A 23,778-nucleotide genomic window follows, 5' to 3' on the forward strand; every position below is an offset into this window, starting at 1 on the left:
GGCGCAGCTTCGCTGGCTTTTTTTTTTTTTTTTTTTTTTTTTTTTTTTTTTAACAGCTGTCAATGTAAATTCGCACAGATACCTAAAATGGTAGGGATCACAATATCCAGGGCTGCAACTAGAAATTAATACTCAAATTGAATAAGCAGTTGATTATTCGACTAATAATCTGAGAGCAAAGGGCTCCTTAAAGAAGACTTTTTACAAAATGAAACCAGTTGAAACCGAGTTCTGTACAGAGCATATTTACAGTCCAGCAGCTTTGCATGTTACCCTATTAAATGGCCATTATTAGCGGCCATCCGTCCCATAGAATGGCTTCAGATTGTGCCTCCTACCTACATTATCATCAACCTAACAGTGTAACAGGGCTTGGCTAATCTAAATATTTAAGAAACTATGAAGCAGCTTACTTCAATTATACTGGAATGTCTTTGGTGACACATTTCTAAACGATGAGAAAGAAGCTTCGAAAGAAAGAGGACATGAAAATCAAGTTTACAAGTTTAAAGAGGCAGGGAAAGAGGAACAGAGAAATAGATCAACTAGACTATACAAAGATCATAAAGATGTTACTTTTGCTCAAGACTTTGAAAATGACCAGATTTAAATAATGGGATTGAAAACATTTCCTGGGAAGCAAGCTGAACCCACCTAGAAGTGACCGACTCCTAACCTCAGTATTTTGGGTCCTGTGTTTGGCCCTGTTATCATTCATATTAGAAGGTAAAGAAGGCGCAATCTGAAGCCATTAAATGGGAGTAATAACCGTTAGAAACGGCCATTTAATGGTTAATTTTCCCCCACGACAATTACAACGAAATCGGCTTAAAATATTTTAAACCACTGTTTCCCACAGGGTAACTTCACCTTGCGCAATGAGACCAAAATTAAAACATTAATTTCTTTCAGTTTAAACTTCTTCTTACCTGCCTGTGCACAGCCTAAGAAAAGAAAGCGTTGTACATATAAAAGTTCTCAAAAACAAAGGCTATATGTGTTGACTGCTTCAAGCTTTTTAAGTTTGGTTTTGGTGGTAGATATTTAAGATGCACAATGTTGTTAAACTACACATTCATATCTGCAACCATCACGTGATTAAAACTGTTCAAAGGAGACAATCATACCTTGTTCTAGGATATAACCCACATCAGCTGCTCGATCGCTGCGTCTGTTGTTAAAATGAGGGAGAGGAAAAACGAAACCTAGTAATGAAAACCAAATGAAGTAAACAAGAGAAAGTAACGGAGGAAATAATTGGTCTGAGTAAAAAAAAAAAAAAAAAAAAAAAAAAACGCGAAAAAAATAGAATGGGCAAAATAATGATAAAGATGATCTCTATGATTAAAAACTTTTTTTTTTTAAACGGTTGATTTTACGCATTTATGTTTGTTGTACCTGTTGTGATATGGAGAAAAGAGTATGGAGGACCAACTCTGCCACATCTAAAAATACTGAAATAAATAAATGCTCAAAAAATAGGCATTCAATTAATTGCCCCCAAAATACAAAAAAAAAAGAAGAAAGAAAGAAAGGACCCAAATGCAGACACAAGAGACTGATGTGATTACCGTACTTGAATTTTTAATTTACCAAAAGTCCAACAGAAGCAAAAATCCCCAAAAAACATAAATCCACAAAACTCCAAAAATGCAGAAAACCAAGAATACTCACAAGAAGAGGGGGATAGAGTAATGACGACAAACCAGCAAAGGGAGCAGGTGTGAACAGAAGCAATAAGGGAGCTAGGGAAAAGGAGACTGACACAAGAGGGTAAACAGGAAATATCCAAGAACTCAAATACAATCAAACTAACTAGATCAAAGTCTATATTGCCCAGGGACAGCCCCAAAAACATAATTGCTCTACAGCGTCGCATAAAGAACAAATTAATGAAACAAGAAAGGAAAATATCTCATCGCTTAATTGATATTTGTAAGCCACAGAAACAATGAACCAATTGCAGCTTTTCAGCTGCAGGTTGCAGACCTTTGTTCTAGCTTACAGAAACTGCCTTGTTTCTGACCCACATTAAAAAAAAAAACAGTTGATTTTGATTGATTTGCTTTATTTTGTTAAATTGGTCTGTTTTAGTATGAAAGAAGTACACATTTAAGGTCATTTATCTTCAATGCAAGTAACATAAGAGAAGTGTAGAACTGCGAAAAGCCTTTATGATTTGAACGTTTTAAATTCAAGATCTGCATTGAAGTGTATATCAGTATCATATATCAATACCTACTCAATATCAGTTAACCTTATTGAAAACTTGAGCTTGAATAGGATTTTCAGAAGGTGACTTAAGTACTTTTAAATTATGGCTAGAGACTGGTAGGGAGAATTTAACAGCTTGAATGTTCTTTCGTTGCACCACATCATAGACATTTTGTCAAATTTTAACAAAGCATAAAGAGCTCAACAAAATCTTAACAGAACTTTTCTTAAATAAAAATAGAGTCAATAAAAATGTACAAATTTAAAAAGACAAAGTATTGGGAATAAGGGCACTTCTTGAGGTTTCCAATTAAAATAATCAAATACAAAGCAATTTCCAGACTTTGCAAAAACCCTGGTAATAAATAATACTGCCAAAAAATAAACTTTTGTTCAGGATTTTAAAGCTTTTCATATTTCTCATTTATTCTTACAACCGTTTTTATGATTAAAAAAACTTACAATGGTCATTTACATGCTTAATAGCAAAAGAAAAGTTAAAAAACCCAGTGTAACAGAAATCCATTGATTTAATGATCAAAAAAGTATTTAATAAGGTCTCCTAACCATTTCTTTACAGCCTAAATATACATATTAACATAAATGTTAATTATAAATACTTATTTTATCAGACAAACACAAAAACAAGATTTTATACAACCTGATTTGTTAAAAGATACCGAATTATCTTTAAATCTCTCGTCAGTAGTTTTTATTTCAGTTGAGACAGTTTCTTCCCATAGTTACACACTTTATAATCTTAATTTAATCTCAAAGACTTTATATGTAGAACAACATAGCGGTCCTGGACACGGCAGAACTTATATAACAATATATTTTTATTTGTGTATTATTTTAAAATATATTCACATTTGTTTCCTGCAGCTTTCTGGTCCATATTTCTTCAGGTGAGCAGACGTTGTTTTTTTTAGTTTGTGTCTGCAGTCTGCAGTTGATTACCTGTATTCCTGCTTTTTGGATAATGTGAGGAGTCCTCTATCAAGTTGAAGCTTTCTTTCCCTTTTTGATTAATGTTATTAATTCCAAGGTAATCATTTTTATTGTTTGCCAACCTACTATTGTTTTGCCTGAAGCCTCCTTGATCCAAAGTTCCAGATATGAGGGAGATCCCACTTATCTTTTCTGGTGTATTTTTCTGCAGTACTATTACCTCTGAGCTTCTTGTACTTCTGCTTTTGTTTTTGCCGTCTTCTGCTTGTTTGTTCCAAACCACAGACTCAGAATGGCCACCAGGACTGCTGCTGCCTTCTCCACAGAGCTCACCAAAAGGAGGTGAAGGTGAGGGATTGTTACTGGTATTTCTTGAGCTAGAAATAAGGCTGTTTTTTCTCTCCCTTTGCGATGAGCAATCAAAATCTGTGCTTGATCTGACAACACAGCATTGTGTGGATGGATGATTCTCAGGGTAGGTTGGGTTCATCTCAGAGTTTAGGGGAAATCTTGAAGAAGTCCTGAAGCAAAGGGCAGTAACGTCTGGCTCAGTGCCCATCCTGTTGGTGCTGGAAGGTTTAACTATTGTGAAACGATGTACACCAAGAGTCCTCCCTGATGAGGTCCTGGCAGGAGGATCATGACACGGTGGCCTGGGTTTGACGTTCTGCAGTGAAGGCAAGTCTGATTTAGGAACTAACTGAGAATCTGAATGGGTTAAAGGTGGAAGTCTGAGGGGGAAACAGGAAACGGATCAGGACGTATATCACACTACATTCTAGTTTAAAAGCTTTTTCGTGATCACACTGAAAAATAAAAATATACAGATAATGAATCATTAATTAGGATGTTTTTATGATTAATAGCATACAAACCTGGGGCTTTTCTTTGGCCTACAAACATGAGCAGAAGATGAGGCTCCTAACGGTGAAGGTAGGAGCTCCAAGTCTCTTTGAAGTGATGCTCTAAGGTTTTTCAGCTCTGCACAAATGCAAACACAACAGAAAAACTCTGATATGAAAACATATTAAAAAAAACAAATTCCCTTTAAAAAAAAAAAACATAAAAAAAAACAAAAAGCAAAAGGATTTATAAAAGGCAAGAGGTCATTTTGTAAGCAAACTATATAAAAAAAGCTAGAAAACCATGCTATGTTTATCACTAATATGCATGATGTATTTTTAATACATTTCTAGGAACTGAGAAGAACTGCTATTTTTTAAATAAGAAATTGTTTTTATTATATATTATTATGAGGTATACTGAACTGAATTAGGCACCTTTTACTACAGATACATTTCCCTGTACTACATGCCCACATGGATTTCATACAGTAGTTTTCAATCTAAAATAAATTCCTAATTCTAAAAAAACAATCCAATCAAGTCCACTCAATTGATAAATGAAATCCGAGTGATGTTCCATAATACATGCACCATTTACTGATGTAAAACCTGCATTTTTTTAATCAGAGTTTGAGTTTTCAAGTACTGATCCAAACCTGGAGAATGATAAATACATCCATTCCAGTTTTAATGAGACTGAAAAAAGCCTGAATCGTTTCCAAATGCTCTTTTTAATGCTGCCATTTTATATATACTTCTTCCAGTTGTATAATCAGCAAACTTTTGATAGACTGGAGAGGAAAGAACTTGATCATATTCTTTAAATGTACTCTTGCCTGATATAAACCCTCTATATTAAACAACTAAGCTAGAAATGAGGCCTGTATGGAAAACTTTCTTTCTATTCTCTTGTAAACCAAAACTTGTCAGCAGATGGCAGCAAATATCCAAAATACAGCTCACCTATAAGTGAAGGTTCAGGCTTTGTTGTTTTGCTCTCATACTTTAATGTCATGCTTTCCTGCAAGAGACAGTTCACAAGAGCAAAATGAGCCAGTTTCAGTTAATGTTGCAGTTTTTCTGCATGTCACCATTATGTGTAAAGGAATACATGTCTGGAAAAGAAAGACACATTGGAAAAAAAAGGTAAACGTATGAAACACTCCCAAGAGGAGACTCTGGAAAGGAAGGAAAATGAAGGTTTAAAAATAACCCAGAGAGTGATTTTAAAGGAATGCAAGTGTGTATATTAGAGAAACCACTAAGCGATTGAGCAGCAGTGTTCCATCATACATTGGCCTCTAACGTATGAATCCAAGCAAATAAAAACCATAGCACTCTATGTGTGCCAGAAGTTGGGAAGACCAGTAATGAATCTGATCTTTGCAGTTAGTAGCCTTTTTTTAACATTAACACACAGCGCATGTGTTTTAAAGCAACCACAACGTGCACCACACTACACAGAAAGGTACAAACATTATCACTCATACCTGCCTAAGTCTGGAGCCTGAATGTTAATGTGCAAATCACAGTCTGCCAGAGGGATTAAAAGCCAGATCTCCAAGTGTCTTATTTCAGATTCATTATATGTCTTGTTTTGACTTGGAATAATAAAAGCTCTGTTGTGAGCTCAGTCTGAAAATGTACTTTTATCAGCCTATGGATGGGGGTGCACATTACCATGGTTCAACCTTGCTGATATCTAAAAGGGTAGCTATAAATATAAGGGATTTTCTTTTATGGATGAGAAAAAAAAACCCACATTGTCTAATTTCCTGAAACCTAGTTGAAACACAGATGGCTGTCATTTCTACAGATTCTACAGCACCTTCTCCCTTTATTGGCAGTCATACAAATGTGTGAACAGAATAAATATTCATAACATTTTAATACAGTGACATATTCCCACACTGGAAAATGTGAGTATCAGAGATTTTTTTTTTCCAGTTAAATTCCAGTTGTAACTTTTTTTTTTTTTTTTTTTTTTTTTTATTGCTTTAAGTGTTGATTTGGTAATGATTAAGTGAGCATGTTGATATTTTCCTGGGACCATTTCTTTATTGATTAAGATCAAAACAAATCTGCTTGATTGAAATGGCATGACCTTTAATCCTTCCTATTTTGAAGAGTGGCTTCAAAAATGTCACAAATAATTTATACCCATACTAAAACTGGATTTAATTCGGGATTATGACTTGATTTTAACATGACCCCACACTGCACAACTACCAAGCGGGCAAAGGTTAAATTCTAAACAAAATGACATGATACCCTGTAGTGTTTTAATGCATTTTCAGCCAGAAAACTTTGATTGGGCTGCAACTTTAGCTTAGACTGGTCTTACTGTATCATATTCAGAATGTAATGCTGGGGATGGTAGCATAATGTATGGGCTGTGATTTGCTGCAAATGCAAAAGCTACCAACCATCCATTACTAAATAGAACTTCTAGCCATCACATTTATCACCTGGGATAGAGCAGTATAGCCCGATTTCCAACTGGACAAGAAGAAACGGTTGACAAAGGTAGCATGAATCAGAAATGTCTCAAAGGGGACCATGATGGGTGAGCCACATTCCCAGAATAGAGGCAGATTCTATGTGGTTTTTATTCTCCAAACACCCTTAAAAGCTGGGTCTAATTCAGCTTATTATACAATTAATTCAATTAAAATGATAAAACAAAAGGGGTTATGGGAAGTGTGCTGAAGAAAAAAATACTTTTTGTTTTCTCCCTTAAGACATTCAGCTAATAAAGGATCTGGGGGTTATTATGTGAAGTTACAATAGTAACAGAGAGGAAAAGTGACAAATAATATTTCCAGGTTAGGAATGCATACAGAGTTTAAATTATCTTAAAGCTGACTGACTTAATACTAATCAAACAAAGTGTGTATAGGCAGGTTATAGCAGCTTTTTGGAGCCTTCCTTCAGCAAAAAAGAAAATGAGTCATAATCTGTTTGTTTAGCACTAATTGTAGATGGGCTGCTGCATGTCGCAGTAGAAAAAAACTCAGATCAAACTACATCAGCCTAAATACCAAAGGCAGCTGTATTTAGTAGCTGCTTTAAAACTTTATTGCTTAACTAATAAGATTAAACACTCAATGAATACAATTTTCCACTGTTTTAAACATGGAGGAGCTTTATGAAGTGAGGAACTGCTCAGACGCTTGTCATTTTTCCTCTATTCTAGCACTGTTTAAAGAGTAAAAACAATGTTCTGTTTTTTTATCAATTAGTTTAGATATTAGTTGTGATTAAAAAATATAAATAAATCAATAAATAAACCATAAAATGAATTGGCCAATATTAATGTCCATATTAAAATACATAAAACAAGAGTTAGTAATGATTTCATAAAATGCAGTTTGTAAATTTAACATGTTGCTCTGATTAAATTTAGACACTGAGCATACCTTCACCTTAGATCTGGGTCCCAACTGCTTTTATCTTTGCAAAATAAGAGTAGGAGGCACTTTTATCCAAACTGTGTCATCCAGAGTATTTTTTCATTTTGCCACTTCACAAATACAAACTTTAATCCATATCATCTGTAGATTTTAAATGATAATCCAACACAAACATTACCGTGTGAGGATGAGGGATGTCGAAAAGTGACAACCCGTGCTAAAAAAAATTTCTTAGAGAATATGAGTTTTTGAATTTATGTTGCTGTAAAGAAAAACAAACAGAAGATCCTGAGGCCAGATTACAAGACTCAATGAATTATTACAGCTCTTCAGGAGACTCTGTCTGGCATAACTACCAGTCACTGAAAGCGCTCTGGGAGTTTATGCTGAACTGAAACAATAGTCTGTTTAAACACATTTAATAAATAAAGCTTAGCTTGCATTAAAACACTGCAATGATTTAAAACAAAGTTAACACATTCTTTAGATTCTCGGTCTTACATTAAACGTTAAACCATCCCAAGAGAATCACAAAAAAGAAATAAGGAAAAAAAAGTTTGAAACATCTGGGCAACAGAGATGTCCTACATTTAAATTTCTCTCTGTTCCTCTCGTGCAAGAAGTGGTAACCAGATTGTTGACATAAATACCCGGCTTTTGAGCCTCATGTGATTCATGCTGCGTGTGCTTTATTGTGCCTTTAGTGTCATCATTTGAGAGATTGGAAAAAGACCAATACTTCCCAGCATTGCAGCAGCTTGTGGCCAGACAGATGGAAGCTGAGTTTCAACATGTCAGCATGTTTTGTTTTGGCTCACATGTAATAGAGCAACACAAAGAATAGTGGATTTCTAAAATGGAAGACGAGTGATATGTCAAAAAGCATGACATAGATTTGCATTAGGCCACCTTTACTGTGGTACCTCTAAATGGAACCAGTCAAACCAAACACAAAGTACCCTATTTGGCAAATAACACCTACCTGTATACTGTATAAAGCAAATTTAGGTATGAATAAATTGACCAAACTTGGCCAAAATGGTAATAGCACTGTTCAATGAGTCATCCAAAAACGGAAAGGCTACAGCTGAACTACAATCCAATCCACAAATGTGAATTTATAATATATATCATACGTAGGCAAGCCGGAGAAGGAGAAGCAAGGAGGACTATGATGACTCTGGGGGAGCTGCAGATATCCACAGCTCAGGTGAGAGAGTCTGTTAACAGAACAACTTTTACTTATGCTTTCCACCAATATGTCCTTTATGGAAGAGTGAAAATGAAAATCCATTTTTGAAAGAAATCAAATTAAAGCCCTACTCGTTATGCAACAGCTATGTAGAAGACAGCAGACATAGGGAAGTAGTTGAAATGACCAGAATTGGCCAATTGTCTACATGAAAAACATTTTATTTGGTGGAAAACTAACCAGCAGCATTATACTGGGATTTTTTGTCAGCAAATACTTAGACTTAAACTTGTCATTTTGTATACACAGAGTGTATAAAAAGGAAATTTAGTAAAGTTTAGGGACCGGAATGATGTTGGCAGACTTGAAGCATGCTGGCACTATGGATTGGTCAAGCGAGGTGTTAAAAATAACTGTGAGAACAGCAGCCAGCTGACCCTTCTTGGGTTAACTCTCCTCATAATCTTCCACACATCAGCTGTGTCAAGGCTGATGTGTGGACACTGGACAGACTGGTTTAGCAGATGGATGGAGTTACATACAGGGCAATAGAGACTGCACCTGACATGAAGGCCTTCTAGCAGCATGATGACTAAACAGCTTTAGGGCCATCATGCTGCTGGAGGAGCTGAAATGGGATGATCAAAGCATCTCATTGTGTAAGAAAGGCCCAGTCAAAGTACAAACCTTAAATCCAACTAAGAATTTACAGTCAGACAAATCTGAGCATTTTCAAAAAAATGACAAAACCTTACATATCTGATACATTACCTTAGCTGGGTGTTATGTGTCAGAATACTAATTTTTTTTTAACATGTGGGATAACAAAAAGGTTTTTGCAGGTAGAAAGAGTATGCTGCTGTTAGGTAACAACTTTGGATTGGTGGGACGGCCTTACATAAATATATCACTAGAATGATTGACAGTTAGGAGGACCTTTTGTTTTGACAAGCCACCCGGGAAAAAAAAGAACATACTGCACTATACCATTAACACTCACTATCAACCGTTCATACAGCAAATTCCTTAAAGGTTTATTTCAAGGCTTCTATTTATGGATAAAATCAAATTAAAGCTATAATTGTCAGTAAGAAGCAGTTATAAATTCCTTAGATTTCCATTACTTTTTCAGAACATTGTTGATTGACTGATTTTGTATCAAGAGGTGTTTAGTTGGTCGTTCACTATACGTACCTTTAGATACTCTGCCCTCTTATTCAGTTCTTCACATTCCTCCATTAGTATACAGCTAGACAGAAACATAGACAATATAAATGGTGAATTACAATCACTAAAAACAGAAGACACATATACATTTTATTACTAACTTTTTTTTTTTTTATTAACTCTGGAAACAGAACCTTGGTTTGTTTTTCCCTCCCACCATCACTACACTCTGTCTCCTCTGCCTAGATTACCACTGGAGACCTTATTCACTGGCTTTAAATGAAAAAAAAAAAAAGAATCATCTGCTAGTCTGGGATCCATTTTCTAACAATAAAGCCTTTTGTTCTGGTCTAGTCAGGAAATGGGCAAGAGAGTAAGAGGAAAGGAAAGGAAGGGAAGAAAAAGAGGAGCTGTTTGAAAAGGTAGCTTGGGTAACCGTGTTTCCCTGTGAGCCTCAAAGCAAGGATGAAGTGAAGAAAGGATGTATGGTGCATGAAAAGGAGGCAGTCTGGTGACAGAGGCCAAAAGCTTGCAGAGATTTTAGGTGGGGGGGTTGGAGAGAAGGAGTGCACTCAAAGGATCAAAGTATCAGGTAGAAAAAAAATGCAACCAATGAAAGAGCCAGTAAGAAAGCTGAATAAGGGAGAGGAAATGAAAGCATGTTTGTAACACTGGAAGGCAGGGTAGGTTTCTGGGGACATTCTTTACCCTGCCTGTTCAGTAAATCTACCAGTGCTGCCCCATTATAGCACTGGTATGCGGCTGCTGGTGCTTAAATGTGGAGGTGAGGTTTTGTGAAAGGGTCTTGCACACTATTACACTTAGAATAGTTTTAGCATAATATTACAGTCCGATAAGTTTAAACTCTTTGTAGCTCATATGTTAGATATTAGAGATTAGAAAGTTTTACTGCTTTATCCAATGAGCAACAGTACATTTTTGTCACTTTGTGAATCAATGACAGATTTTAGGTTTGAAATAAATGAGCCACACCACTGTTTTGTGTAGACAGTGCTGGGAAAAAGAACCTCCCTGCTGAGAGATTTCTTCTGTTTCACTTCTGCTGTAACTTTGCTTCTTTGTGTAAAAAGAAATAGATCCTGATATTAACCGTCATAGCTACAACTTTTTCTTCAAAACTAAAAGAAACAAGAAAAAAAATCCATGAAACTTCGAGTGGTGCAGAAGGAAAGTATTGAATTTATCGGGGAAAAAAATCATTTCTGACTAAATTCTGATTTACAAAATATATACATGTATATAAGCCAGAAGCAAACAAAAGATTTCCCCACACTTCATCTGTGCAAGATCTCATTTTAATGCTGTAATAAAAAAAAATAAAAAAACACTTAAAGATTAGAGGGGCAGTCTGTGCAACCATATCAAGTCCAGTACTAAAGTTGCAAAAATACAAAATAACCCAATTTCACCAAATAAACTGCATAAAACTAAAGCAAAGCTCTACCTCCTGATGTCTATTTTTTTTACCCACAGCTTCCCTGTTGTGTTTCTACACTTAAACACCTTTCTAACAATGACCAGCTGTTTTGATGTCTTCCAGTCCGGCTTCTGAACTCAACACAGTGCAGAGGCTGCCCTTGTCTTTCAATGACATCTATATAAATGCAGACGGTGCTGGTGTTAGTGGGTCTCAGTGCAGCATTTAAAGCTTTTGAGCACTCAATTTTATTAGAGAGCCTGGAAAACTCGGTTGGGGTTTCTGGTACAGAGCTGGACTGGTTTAAATCCTACTTGAAGGAAAGGTACTTTTTTTTTTTTAGCAGTGTCCTGTCTGGCAATGTGGCAATAAGAATAATTGTCTTGATGCCAAAAAGAGCCCAGCAGTGGGGCAGTAGGACTATTGCCATAGTGTTCTGCTTGTTTTAATGCATATAAATTGCTTTATTATAATTATGCAGGGAGTTTTACAGATTATATGGACACAGCTATGTAAATAGAACAGAAGAGGAAAAACAAAAAAAAGGAGAGAAGATGAAAGAAAGAGGAGATAGAAGGGAGATAATGATAAAACATTTTCAGTCTGCTTCATCACCTCCAATGAGATGTAAAAACAACAGCACAACCAACAGACATGGTACGAGACATACAATAAAGTAACAGCTTGAAACTATCCCTGAAGTAGTATTATTTAATCTGACATGTACTCTGTGTTACCTGAAGATAAGAATATCGGCTTTCTGTATGGAAGTGAATCTCTGAGTACCTGGAACCAAGCACCTGGAAAGGGATTTTTGAAATCACAAGCAGAATTCCCCAAGGGTCCATCTTAGGGTCCATCCTGTTCAATATCTACATGCTCCCCCTAATTCAGATCTTAATAAACTACAGCATTAGTTACCATAGTTATGCTGCGAGCATCTTTTATTTAAGTGTTCATCCCATACTGATGTTTGTAAGGCTGTTTGGATTCAGCACAGCACTCCATAGCTCCTTACCTACCCTGGATAGTGTTTTTACTGCTGACTCAGGGAAAACTGAAGGCTTATGAGCTACAATTTAAATATATATTTGGAAGGAGTCCTAGTAGCTTTGTGATGGCACTAATAAAAAAAAGACTTCTTCTTGGCGGAAAGAGAGCAGGAAAGCATGAACATGTCCGTTTTTGATGGAAGGAGTTAAATTGATCACCTTTTAATTTTTTGTGTAAATACTATAAAACCTCAGTAGAGAGCTTTTTATAGACAAGGTAATCTTACCTTGAGAATTAGTTATACATTACACAGAGACCTAAAGGCATCTAAAACCCTTAACACATCAAGATAAATTAAAAACAACAGCTGTAATTTACCTGAGTTTAGTAATCACTTGGTAAATCTCAGTGGAGTTCAACTTGTCTTTAACTTCTTCAATCTCACCTTCAGCACCGGACATGACTGAACAACAAGGGCTTCTAGAGGAAGGAGAGGAGGAACCAGATGTGTTCTTCTTTACTTATTATCTAGTCTAAGCTGGCTCCCTACCTGCTGATGTTATCTGCATCTTTTAGGTTTGGGGGTCTGCTGCAAGTGATCTCCTGGTGCTGAAGCACATAGTGAAGAGTCTCAGGTTTGTGTTGCAGCAAGAGATCCTCAGCGTCTCTGTCACCATGAAATGAGGAACAAACACCAGACAGGTTAGTGAATGTAGTGCAAAACAGTCTAAGAAAATTTGTTTTAAATGATACATGTGGTTTGGACTTTTAGCTAAGCTCTTGAGAACAGATTCAAAGGTTTGGGTTCAATTCCCACCAGCGTCAAGTAGGGCTGTGCAATATGGCCGAAAAAAATCAGTCAATATCAAAAATCATTGATTTATTCAGGAAGAAAACGAGTTACACTGAGCAGGGGAAAAACCTCCACATGTTCCGTTCAAGTACCCATCAGAAATCCGAGTGACGGTCCGCTCTATTACTCCTCCGGGTCCAACGCTTGTCTAACCTGTCCGCCCTCCAATGTATGCACCCTTCTCTGGATTTACCACAAAGTCTGGATTCAAGGACTAACAAGGCCCCCTCAAACGTGAGTTCCCAACCTTGCAAAATCTCTTCCAGATCCAACTCCTGTTTACTCTTTCAATAAACCTGTTAAAGTTTTGCCTTGTTCTCTGAGTGGTTATCTCTGCATGTGGGTCATGACACACAAACTAAACTAGGATGTTTAGTTTGTCAACTAGAGGCTGAGAGTTTATATTTTGTTAAAGCTTCTTCAGATCCCACAGAATATTGTGTGCTTCGGGATGAGAATTCAATAAACTTAAACTGTTAAAAGTATTTTCAATGATATTAATCTGACATCTATCAAAATATATTATTTTCTTAATCACCCAGCCATAGGGCGAGTTTCATGGGGAGCGGTGGCCTAACGGTTAGAGCAGAACTTGGGCTCTGATAAGACTGCAGCTACCATGTTCAAACCCCAAAGACTACCACTCTGGGTCCCTGAGCAAACCCTCAGCTCCAAAGTGCTCACCTCACAATACGTGGTATCTACTGCATGAGGAGCAGAGAAGATTGCTGTCAACAGCTTCAATGGGATTGTTGTAACCCAGACATACTGATGAACTGGCTTAGTCAAGTCCATTTTAAAATCCAAATGAAAATTTGAGACAAGACCTAAAAATGGTACTCGGGGAGTATGAAGTATTTTGTGAATCAAGATTGGTCAGATAGTGTCAAGATTTTATGTTATTCTGTGTTGGAGATTTATATATATTTTTTATATTCTTAGTTTTAATCTTATCTAAATTCTTCATTTTTGGTATTATTTATTCCTTGGTTTAGTTTTAGTTAGTTCATCTTTCTCTTATCTTTAGGTTATGTTTGCCATGGCTTCAGTTATCTCCATTACCTTCTCCTATCATCTACCGGTAGTTTTCTGCTTGGTCATTCCTCGTTTTGTAGTCATTAGTTTTATTCCCCTTTCGCCTAATTTAAATTATTTTCTAGTGACAGTTGAACACTGTTTTCCCTGGCTGTGACAGTTAAACACTGTTTTTTCCTGGCTGTTCTTTGTTGCCCCCTAGTGACCCTTTCCTTTCCTCTTTTATAGCTCCCTTCTAGCTGTTTCGGTCCACACCTGCTCCCAATTAACTTATTACTACACTCTTTGTTCTGTCACCAATATTAAACACTTTGTGCAGCTTCATTAATTATATAGCCTTTACAAAATTTGCCTTTTAAGACAGCTCAAACTATGTGATTTTACACAGTGATGTTTGGAGCATCAGGACAGCACAAGCTGAGGTTGATAATATAAATCGGCTGACTTTTACAGGGTACGGCCCCATCTATAACTTTCATGTTGCACTGACTGTCCTGCATATAATGTCAATGCCTTTTGCTACAAAGTGTTTTTGGCCAAAGTGAAAAGCAAATCAAATGAAAAAGTGATGCACATGAACAAATTCTTTTTATGGAAGGACTTTGTGAAGCCTTGGCAGTGTTTTCCTATATTTCACGCCAGCAGAGCATTCTAAATTGAGTCAAATTGACAAATAGAGGTTTCCTCAAGTGACTTTGTTGAGTCAAAGCATTATTAGTTCGAAGTGTGCTGGGTTTACTCCTGAAAGCCATTCAGCTGATATGCACTTGAGGCTTAGCCTAATTGAATGATCAAAGGCCTGCATTGCCCACACACCCGCACAGTGCCATGTATCAAGGTCGACAATTTATACTGAAGCCAACTTCAGAGGGAAAATTAGATTTGTTCTGGTAACATCCGTGTGGTTTCAGTACTTGTACTTGATTCTTTTCCCAGAAAGCCATGAACAACATGGTGAAAGCCTGAGACTGAAAGATAATTTTTATAATTTATTAAAATCCTAGCAAGAGAACTTTTCATAAAGTAACATGTGGTGTGGAAGCATAACAGGCTTAAGTTTGACTCTCTACTGACTTTAACAGTACATTTTTTGTGGTTTTTGGTGTCTTATATCCTGAAGCATAAATCCCTGTTAAGCAAAGTTTTTTTTTTTTTTACTATAAACAGTGTTAAACATTAAAGTGGAAATCAGAAAAGTTTGATGGAAGACATTCTTGTAGCCGAAATGATAATATTTTAAAACAAAACATGTACGTTGCCTTCAAAAATCTGCAGCAAAAACACGTCCTCCGCCTCGGAGGGACATAAGTAGTACTTTTTTATTACCCCTTTTGTGTAGATACAAATAACATAGAAAGGAAATATCCAGCACTGTGAACTGATTGCTCGGTTATTTAGCATATAAAAAAGACAAAATGTCTCTCAGATCTGGGAAGATTATATAAAGTAAAATTATATAGAAGAAAGCACATTTTTAAGTTTTAATGTATCTAAGAATATCTATCTATTGTGGCAGAAGGTTCGCAAGCATGTTTGGTTGTGGCAGGTTTGTTGGAAGCATCTTGCTAACCAGTTAGCAACTTATTGCTAGTAGGTTCCCAATAGGAAATTCCATTGGGACCAGGTAGCACTAAATTGGTGACTTAGAAACGACACTGTCAAGGAACGCTATGGACAGTGGAAACATGCAAGAGGAGGAGAGTTTTGTGCCGGAGGTCGTGGATGAGTCTCCTTTGTCATAAACTGAAAGTACTGAAAGTACCAGACACTAGGGAAGCAAGAGGAGAAGGAGATACAGACTGTTGGATTAAAGGGATGTTTTGATCAAGGACTTGCACCATTAAGTTAGAGGTATTTGTTAAATACAGATGTGAAGGAAAACAGTCCTGTACTCTCAAAAAAAAAAAAAAAAAAACTGTGAGTGTAACCAGTACCTTTCACCGTTGCATGCTCTTTCTTTTAGGGTCTTCAGCAGCATCTTGACCTCACCTCGCAACAACTCTTTCAGAGCAGGTGGGTCAGAAAAAGGAAGACCTTGCCGTCGGGTGAAGTCAGTCTGTGTATTGTTTTGATGGTTTCCATGACCCCGACTCTCCTGCCAAAGTTCGTAATTCTTCTTTGCCTAAGAATGATACCATGGTGATGATATAATCATTAACAAACCTTCACATTTCTTCATTGATTTCTGATTATTGCAATGTATCTGTGAACAGGTTCCCTTTATAAGGACGAAAGAAAACAGAGAAGGAATTTACAAAATATTTCCAGAAGAAATTGGGATGTTTGTTTCAAACAAACAAAAACATTGTAAAAAAAAAAACAAAAAAACCCCCTCTTGATACATTTATAATTTCATGTCATGATATTGCTGCGCTCTGTTAAATCAACATTTTCTAAATGGGAGCATTATTTTTTTCATTTGATCTTGAACTATCAATTCAAATGAAAAAAAAAAAAAATCAAATTATGATCATTACCCAGTTACAGAACCACAAAGATACATTATCAGAGGTTAGAAGTTATTAACAGTTGAGAGATTCAGAAATTAAACCTATTTGGTAGGGCACACTGCAGTTGCCTTGAAGACACAAGAAACAAAATCTAAATTTGGATGTATGCGTGGAAGTAGCCCCACTAATACATGAATATACTTTGATTTTAACATGCCGTATATTAATATTTGGGTTTATTTTGGTTAAAGTGAATTATTAGTCTAAATTATTTCAAAACCACTAAATGTCTTTTTCCTATATTGCTCTGTGCTGTGTTAAGCTCCTTTCTTATCAATCTTCGGCAAACTGACGAAATAAAACATCTCTTGGCACCAACAAGTTTGACACAGTCCAGCAAGTTCAAATAATGTCTTATCCTAAAAGTTGTGGGCTACTTAGTCTTGGCTGAGCAAATAAAAAAATTTATTTATTTGACTGATTCTTATTTTGGGGTAAAAAGTAGACTCATCAGTGAATCCAAAAGGAAACACTTAAATGCTTGTTTCCAATCTGATTCTTGCGTTTTAAAATAAAAGATATCACAACAAAGCAAAACTACAATTCACCATAAAAAGTGCAATTGTAAGGAATCCAGTTTGTGTGGGTTGTGTTTTTGTGTGTTCTTCCTCCTACACCAGGTGGCGCCTGGTTCTCGATGGCCTTGTCACACACATGTGGATGGTTGCCTCATTACCGGAATCTTAAGCTGCTGACTGCAACTACCGACTGCAACTATCGAGGCCAGAGTGTTTGCCAATTTTGGGTACTCTAGCCAAGCTGAGTTTTGCTGAGTCAAACTGAGTTTTTGTCTGCCTGAGTCTTAATCCTGCTGTTTTTGTCTTTGCCTCTCGGCAGGAAGTCATCCTGCAAACTGGATGTTTTGGACCTTCTCCCCCTGGAAGGATTGTCTGAGCTTCAAACTGAGCTGGGGATTCAAACTGGAGGTTTGAATCTACTTTTCCCCAAAGGATTGTTTGAGCTTCACACTGAGCAGGGGATTCATCTCCACAAAATCCATTCAAGTACCGAAGGAAATCTAAGTGGCAATCAGCTCCTCCGTTCCTCAAGGAAACAACTTAATCTGGGTAAACCCTGTCCGCCCTCCAATGAGCAAACCAATTTCTGGAACAACCCACACCAACTGGACTCAAGAAAGACACCTTTTCTGGAAACGTGAGCCCTATTGCCTTTACTCCCTCTTGCAAATCGAAGCTCAAATTTCCCACTGAGCCTGAACTAACCACAGGACCTTCCCCTTCTCTTTTCAGTCCCGGTTCGCCGGTGTTCAGAGCAGCACTGGACCCATCCCTACCAGTTCTCAATAAACCTGTTAAACCTTCACCTGGTCTCTCTGTTTGGTTTTCTGCATGTGGGTCAGATCTTTGCATAAAATCATGACAGCAATAAAGTAAAAAGGCAAGAAAAATGCATTTTCAAAATTTAAAATAAAAGCTAGTACAGAAAAACTATTTAAAAACAGTCGGAACAAATTACAACTACTAAAAAGAGTGTTGTTTACATGTATTCAAGTTATGCATTCATCTCCCTGCTGCCCTCTGAGAAAAGGCTTCACAGCATCCACGGCAGGTCCAGAAGGTTCTGCAACAGCTTTTTCCCCGCTGCCATCATCCATCCAAGTGTTCCATCATGCATCATCTATTAAACTCTAAACTGAACTCTGCATCACATTTTTTGTTGTATTGTAGCTGAGAACTTATAATCCTTTGAAGTATAACACAACTCAATGTTCTTCTACATTATGCACCATATTTATTTTGCACTGCACTTACCCTTTTTCATATTAATGCCCTTTTGCACCATTATTTTTTTTTTTAACTGGGTCACTTCTCTCCTGCACTGTTTACATGCTTATCACTGCTGCACTTTATTAAGGTAATGGTCATTTCATTGTAAGCTGCTCATTTAACTGTTGTACACTGTAAGCACCATCATTTTGTTTGTATAAAGTTTGTCCAAGTCTAAGTCTAATTAGTAATGCGTACCTTTATTAAAGCAATTACCAGAGACTGGCCCTGACCATTTAAAAATAAAAACAGGCAAAAATGGTGTGCCTTAGATGATCTTGCATTATATTAAGATACTAAGTTACTTTATAAAGTTTTTAAATGTGCATTCTTAAAAAAAATTCGCTGGATTATAACTCCATGACTCCATAACTCCATAAAACAAATAGTCCAAGTGCACTGATGTGTAAAACAAAGGTCTTTGTAATAGCTCCAGTAAGCCTTCAAGTTTCTGTAATCTGTGTTAGTCTTTGTGTCTCATAGGAGTCTGGATACCATTAGCACCTCAGCACCTGCTCACAGCCAGTCATTCCTGCCATGTTGCACCCAGAGACTTCACTTCAAAGGAATATATCAGCAGCAGCTACTAAACTTCTGAACTCTCCACATGTATGCATGCACATTCAAACACCAGCTCAAACTGTATTTTGCAGCTGCATACAGCACTTTTAGCCCCATGCTTTCTGTCTGTTTTCAAATTGAGAGGTGTTTGTTACCTGTTGGCTAATGACAGGTTGTTCATCATTAAGCTGCACTCAACAGTTAAAACACAACAAAGATTGTTCTACATCCGAAATATTTCAAAGCCATGAGCATTTCTCAAAGATAGTTTACCAGTGTTTCTCCTTGTACAAATTACTTAGAAAATAGCATTTCAAACTCAGCTTTTTGACCATGTGGTGACAGGACGGTGCCTTTCATGTCTAGTCCTGTAAACCTTTTCCTGAATATAAGTACTACAAAGATTTTTTTAATTGCTTCATGAAAAGCATAGGAATGCTTTATAGAATTTTACCCACGAAATCCGGCAGAGTTCATATCCACATTTAAATATTTGGGGTTTTGGATTGACGTGTGTTAGAGACCATGTTTCTTATCTCATGAGGATGCTCCAGCTCATATTTGGGATTTTCTTACAGCATTGTACTTTTTTCATGTACCGTAAAACCAAAAGAAAAGAATTAAACTCGTCTTTCCTATAGGTCAGGGGTCTTTAACCTTTTCCAGGCCCAGGACCCCACAAACTAATGGCGAGATGGAGCAGGGACCCCCCAATTATATATATTGTATGACACTGTGTTATATCAAACTGCTCTTATAGTCACTCTATTACAAATGAAGTCATCTAACAAAAGTAATTTTCCCCTGGGATTATTAAAGTATTACTGATTCTGATTCCTTGTTGATGGGACAGGTGTTGTGAATGAAATGGTGCCCAGCTTGAAAGAGCTCCTGTATGTCGCTGAATGTGTGCATTGATGACTGAAAGACATCTTCTGCCTCCATTTATCTGTTCACTACAGTGTGTTGAATTCATGTTAATGTGTATTTAAAGACATTTCAATTAGTGGAAAAAATTGCAGGGGGGAAATTAAAAAAAGTCTAATCAACCATAGCTTTTGCGACCCCCATGCAGTACCTCCGTGGACCCCTAGGGGCCGTGGACCCCCTGTTAAAGACCTCCACTATAGGGGATGATGGATATAAAGTATACAATATATGAATATTAACTTGTTTATGCATACTGGGCAGTGTTTATGACAGGCCTCTAATGTATTCCTGAATTTGGGTTTTCTCCTTACTAATGTAAACTGGATGATCATCCCCACTTGCTTGTTGCCTCATTTAGTCGTAATGTTCATACAACAACCTCCTGCCTGTTAACATGCTAACTAAGTAAGGCTCCCTTTGCAGGAGAGTTATGAGCAACGGGAAAAGATAATTTAATAAAGAAAGCTATATTTATTTTAAAGGACCCTTTTTTGCACCGCTCAGAAAAAAAATAAGGAGGATTAAGGGGAATACACCAAGAACTGTGCATGGAGGAAAATTGTAAGAGCTTATTATGTTCTCCTATCTAACATCTTACACAATGAGGACTTTGATAGAGGGATGAACAGATTTATTAAGGAATGGAGGAGTAGCCTTCAGTTCTAGTATCACCTTACCTTTCACTAAGGCATGTGTTCATCACTGAAATGGGCGGGGACAAACATAAAAATAAAAAAAGAGACTGTTTGGGAAAGAGATAAAACAGTAAAGACCCAAAGCAAAGAATATAAACTGTAAATAACTGTATGAGCAGTTAAATAACCCTTTTATGCTGTATTATCTTCACATGATCTCTATCTCATATTCAGTTAATATTCTGATTTTCGACAGCTATTAGTCATGAAGAGAACAAATCTACCCTTTAGAGAAGTGTTAAAGAAAGTACCTTAAAAAGAAAGATATAAGAAGCTCTATTTGGATTTGAACATGGTTTCTCAATCTGGTATTGAGGGTCTGGTGTTCCGCACCATTTAGATGTGTCTCTGCTTCCACTCCTGAATCAAATGACTGAATTACCTCCTGACTATGCAGTCAAGCTCTCCAGAGTCCTGCTAATCACCTGATTTGGGTGAGTAGAAGCATAGACGCATCTAAAAGGCACAGGACACCGTCCCTCAAGGACTGGAACTGAGAAACCTTGAAAAAGGAGTACACACCAGGTGGGGGGAAAGGTCTGTCACTTTGTACAACATATGAAATAACTGTACAAGGTGCAGAACTACATCTTCATTACACAACCTATCTCCATGATAGAACATGGTGGTGTCTGCATCATGTTGAGGGGATGGTTCTTCCTTACGAACAGAAAGGCTGGCCGAAGATGAGGGAAGGATGGACAAAGGGGAATTTTTCAGGGGAAATGTAACTAATCAACAATTTTGGCCCAAATGATTAAAGGTTTGGATGAAACTGGTTTAAATGAATGTATATTCATTTGGTATAACCACACAGACTTTAGCCCAATTGGATATCCGACACAAGCTTTGAAAACCAGATATTAAAATGTGACCTGCATCTAATCCAACCAAGTTTGAACTATTTTACAAATCAGAATAACAATAATCAGTGTAGATGAAGAATTAAGAATATTTACTATACTTATGAAACCATTATGCAAGGAATATACATATAGAACTCAGACAGAAATGTCAAACCCTCATTAGTGGACACTCCTAAAAATATCAAACTCTTTTTTATTTTATTTTCGTATAAGTTATTCATCATATTGGCTTTAAATGTGCTTTCTTAATGTGCTTAAAACCGCAGTGTAGAGCCAGTTAATCTGTGTTGCATTGAATGATTTTGAAAACAGTGAGAGCTTTTTGAAGCATCTGGAGGTTTGGACTGAGACATTAGCAAGTCTTTAATAAATATCGATATCTTTCTGGCTCTCATTACGTTTGTTCAGGAGTTTCAGTCAGGAATGTATGAAACCAAACAACTTCCCTAAACAGTTTAGTTCTGGAGTTCCTCTACTGTTCAGTCAGAAATGATATGCTCTGCATTTTTTTTATTTACTTTGGCCAAAAAGGAAATTCTTGAAGATGTTGTGGTTTCGCTCTGGTGGAAACCTGCTAAGAATAGTAACACAAGTCTTTACAAAAGCTACAAGCAATGTGATTACTACTCTGATTGGGATCACAGTGTTTCATCCTATAAACAGCCATGAATCAGCAGACGCACAGAAGATATTGGAGGCTTCATTACTCACCTCTTTGTATGCCGTTAACATAGAGGGATTCAGTACTGTCTCGATCAGTTTTAAATCTGCTTCAGGGACATCTTTAGTGATGAGGCTCCACAGAAGCTCTCCAGGACACTCCAGATGTTCTTCATCAGGTGAATGCATGTGTGGGGCAGTCTGAGCATAAGGGAAACCATATATCACCGCACTAAGCAGAACACAATGCAACTTGAAGATGGGCAGCAGCCAGAGAGTTTAAAAAAACTTACTTGAACATTTAACTAGTTCTTCATTGCTTAAATTGTATATTATATTAGACTTTTACTTGTAATTAAATGTGTTATTAAGATGGTATTGCTAATTGTGAGGTCACACTTTTGCAATAAAACACTTGCAGTTTACTTAAAGTGATTATAATTCACATATTCACAAATATAATTAAAAGATCCTTTATTGAAATTCATAAGCATCAAATATAATACACAAGCCAGGCAAACAATTAAGGTAATTGTAACCAATTCATGTTTTTTGACTCTCTTACTTGCAAATTCCAAATAATTGGTATTGTTTATGGTGAATTTCTGACTATGATTTTCAGGCACTGAAAGTTTTTCACCCAACTTTGAACCCCCTTTCAACCTTTATGCAGTAAATTAGAGAGTAATAATGCATTACTGCTCTAGGATGATTGCATGGTTATCATTACTTTGACATTAATTTTTGGAGTTTAAGTTTTACTTTTTTTAATCACATCTCAAAACTACAAAGGTCCCCTAAGGTTTAATACTAAAGCTACAATAAAACCAAGTCAGGACTGGTTATGACTTTACCAGCTTGACTGTTTTTAAAATCACTTTTATCCCATAATAGTGCACTCAGCGAAATCCTTTGAAAATCAAAATTTCCACCCAATAGCGTTATTGGAATCCAGGACCAGACCTTATTGATACATTAAAAAAAAATTGGATATTTTGATGGCAAAAATTAATATCAATGTTATAACAGGAAACGTCAACTTGCCTCAATATTGAGTGAAAGGAACGCATTTTCTTTGGTCCAACATAACCTTAGAGGCATTAATGCTGATGATTACATTTATTAACCTAAATATAATGGCTAACTTGGCTTATTAACTGTTTAACTTTACTTGTTAACTTTTCAATTAGCTTTTTACCTTTTTTTTCTTGAATTGTTAACTTTTTCTCTTCATCTTAATTTACAGGCTCATCTAATTGGTCAAATGCCAAAATAAGATGTACAGCCATGTAGCAGTATCTTTGCTGAATGGCTGGATATAGATCTAGTGCTTCTAGACCTAACTGAGGGACGGGGGGACTCCATTAGTAACACAAGTTATCAAAAATGGTAACTTGCCCTATAAAGGGTTAAGAGTTCATATGGAAACGTGAGTCCTACCATAATAAGCCAGAACAACAGGTCGTTAGAATAACTTAGTAAATACCTTTAGATTGTTGGCGATGAAACAAACGATCACCTCAGTTGGTCTCGTGAAGCTCTAATGTATCTAAGGAAAACATCCCGGTTGCTAGGGAAGTGTTCCATCATGCATAATGTCCGTTTTACTGCAGTTTAAATCTATTCTTAAATAACATCGCAAAGAGTACGGAGGCCCTAAATGTAAAT

The 23,778-nt window shown here is 36.6% G+C and overlaps 2 protein-coding genes across 3 annotated transcripts in view; both read right to left on the reverse strand.

Annotated features, from left to right (window-relative positions):
- Nucleotides 1-1,787, reverse strand: part of LOC107081669 — a 34,683-nt gene extending 32,896 nt beyond the window's left edge. Inside the window, exons 1-2 of one of the 2 annotated variants that reach the window (XM_015369860.1) lie at nucleotides 1,675-1,787; nucleotides 1,128-1,171 (exon numbers count right to left, since the gene is read on the reverse strand). The gene's annotated coding sequence lies outside the window, so the exon portion shown is untranslated. Of the gene's footprint in view, nucleotides 1-1,127; nucleotides 1,241-1,674 lie in introns of those variants that run through there. The other variant, XM_015369859.1, reaches the window with a different exon arrangement.
- A 942-nt stretch (nucleotides 1,788-2,729) lies between these two features.
- Nucleotides 2,730-23,760, reverse strand: ccdc24 (coiled-coil domain containing 24). Its single transcript, XM_015369898.1, has 9 exons — nucleotides 23,597-23,760; nucleotides 22,162-22,311; nucleotides 16,036-16,223; nucleotides 12,764-12,880; nucleotides 12,592-12,693; nucleotides 9,810-9,864; nucleotides 4,974-5,031; nucleotides 4,041-4,146; nucleotides 2,730-3,896 (listed from the first exon to the last, which is right to left on the reverse strand). Exons 2-9 carry the CDS (start codon nucleotides 22,297-22,299, stop codon nucleotides 3,143-3,145), a joined length of 1,518 nt encoding a protein of 505 aa, XP_015225384.1. The 5' UTR covers nucleotides 22,300-22,311; nucleotides 23,597-23,760; the 3' UTR covers nucleotides 2,730-3,142.
- Between the last annotated feature and the right edge of the window lie 18 nt (nucleotides 23,761-23,778).

Source organism: Cyprinodon variegatus, unplaced genomic scaffold (genome assembly GCF_000732505.1).
Source record: "Cyprinodon variegatus isolate N-32 unplaced genomic scaffold, C_variegatus-1.0 Scaffold39, whole genome shotgun sequence".
Taxonomy (NCBI): domain Eukaryota; kingdom Metazoa; phylum Chordata; class Actinopteri; order Cyprinodontiformes; family Cyprinodontidae; genus Cyprinodon; species Cyprinodon variegatus.

Coding starts and splice junctions, on each gene's coding strand:
- ccdc24 (XM_015369898.1), bottom strand. CDS start 22,299: ATGCATTCACCTGATGAAGAACATCTGGAGTGTCCTGGAGAGCTTCTG. Junction 16,224..22,161: donor TGTTAACGGCATACAAAGAG/GTGAGTAATGAA, acceptor TATCATTCTTAG/GCAAAGAAGAATTACGAACT. Junction 4,147..4,973: donor GCCTGAACCTTCACTTATAG/GTGAGCTGTATT, acceptor GCATTTGTGCAG/AGCTGAAAAACCTTAGAGCA.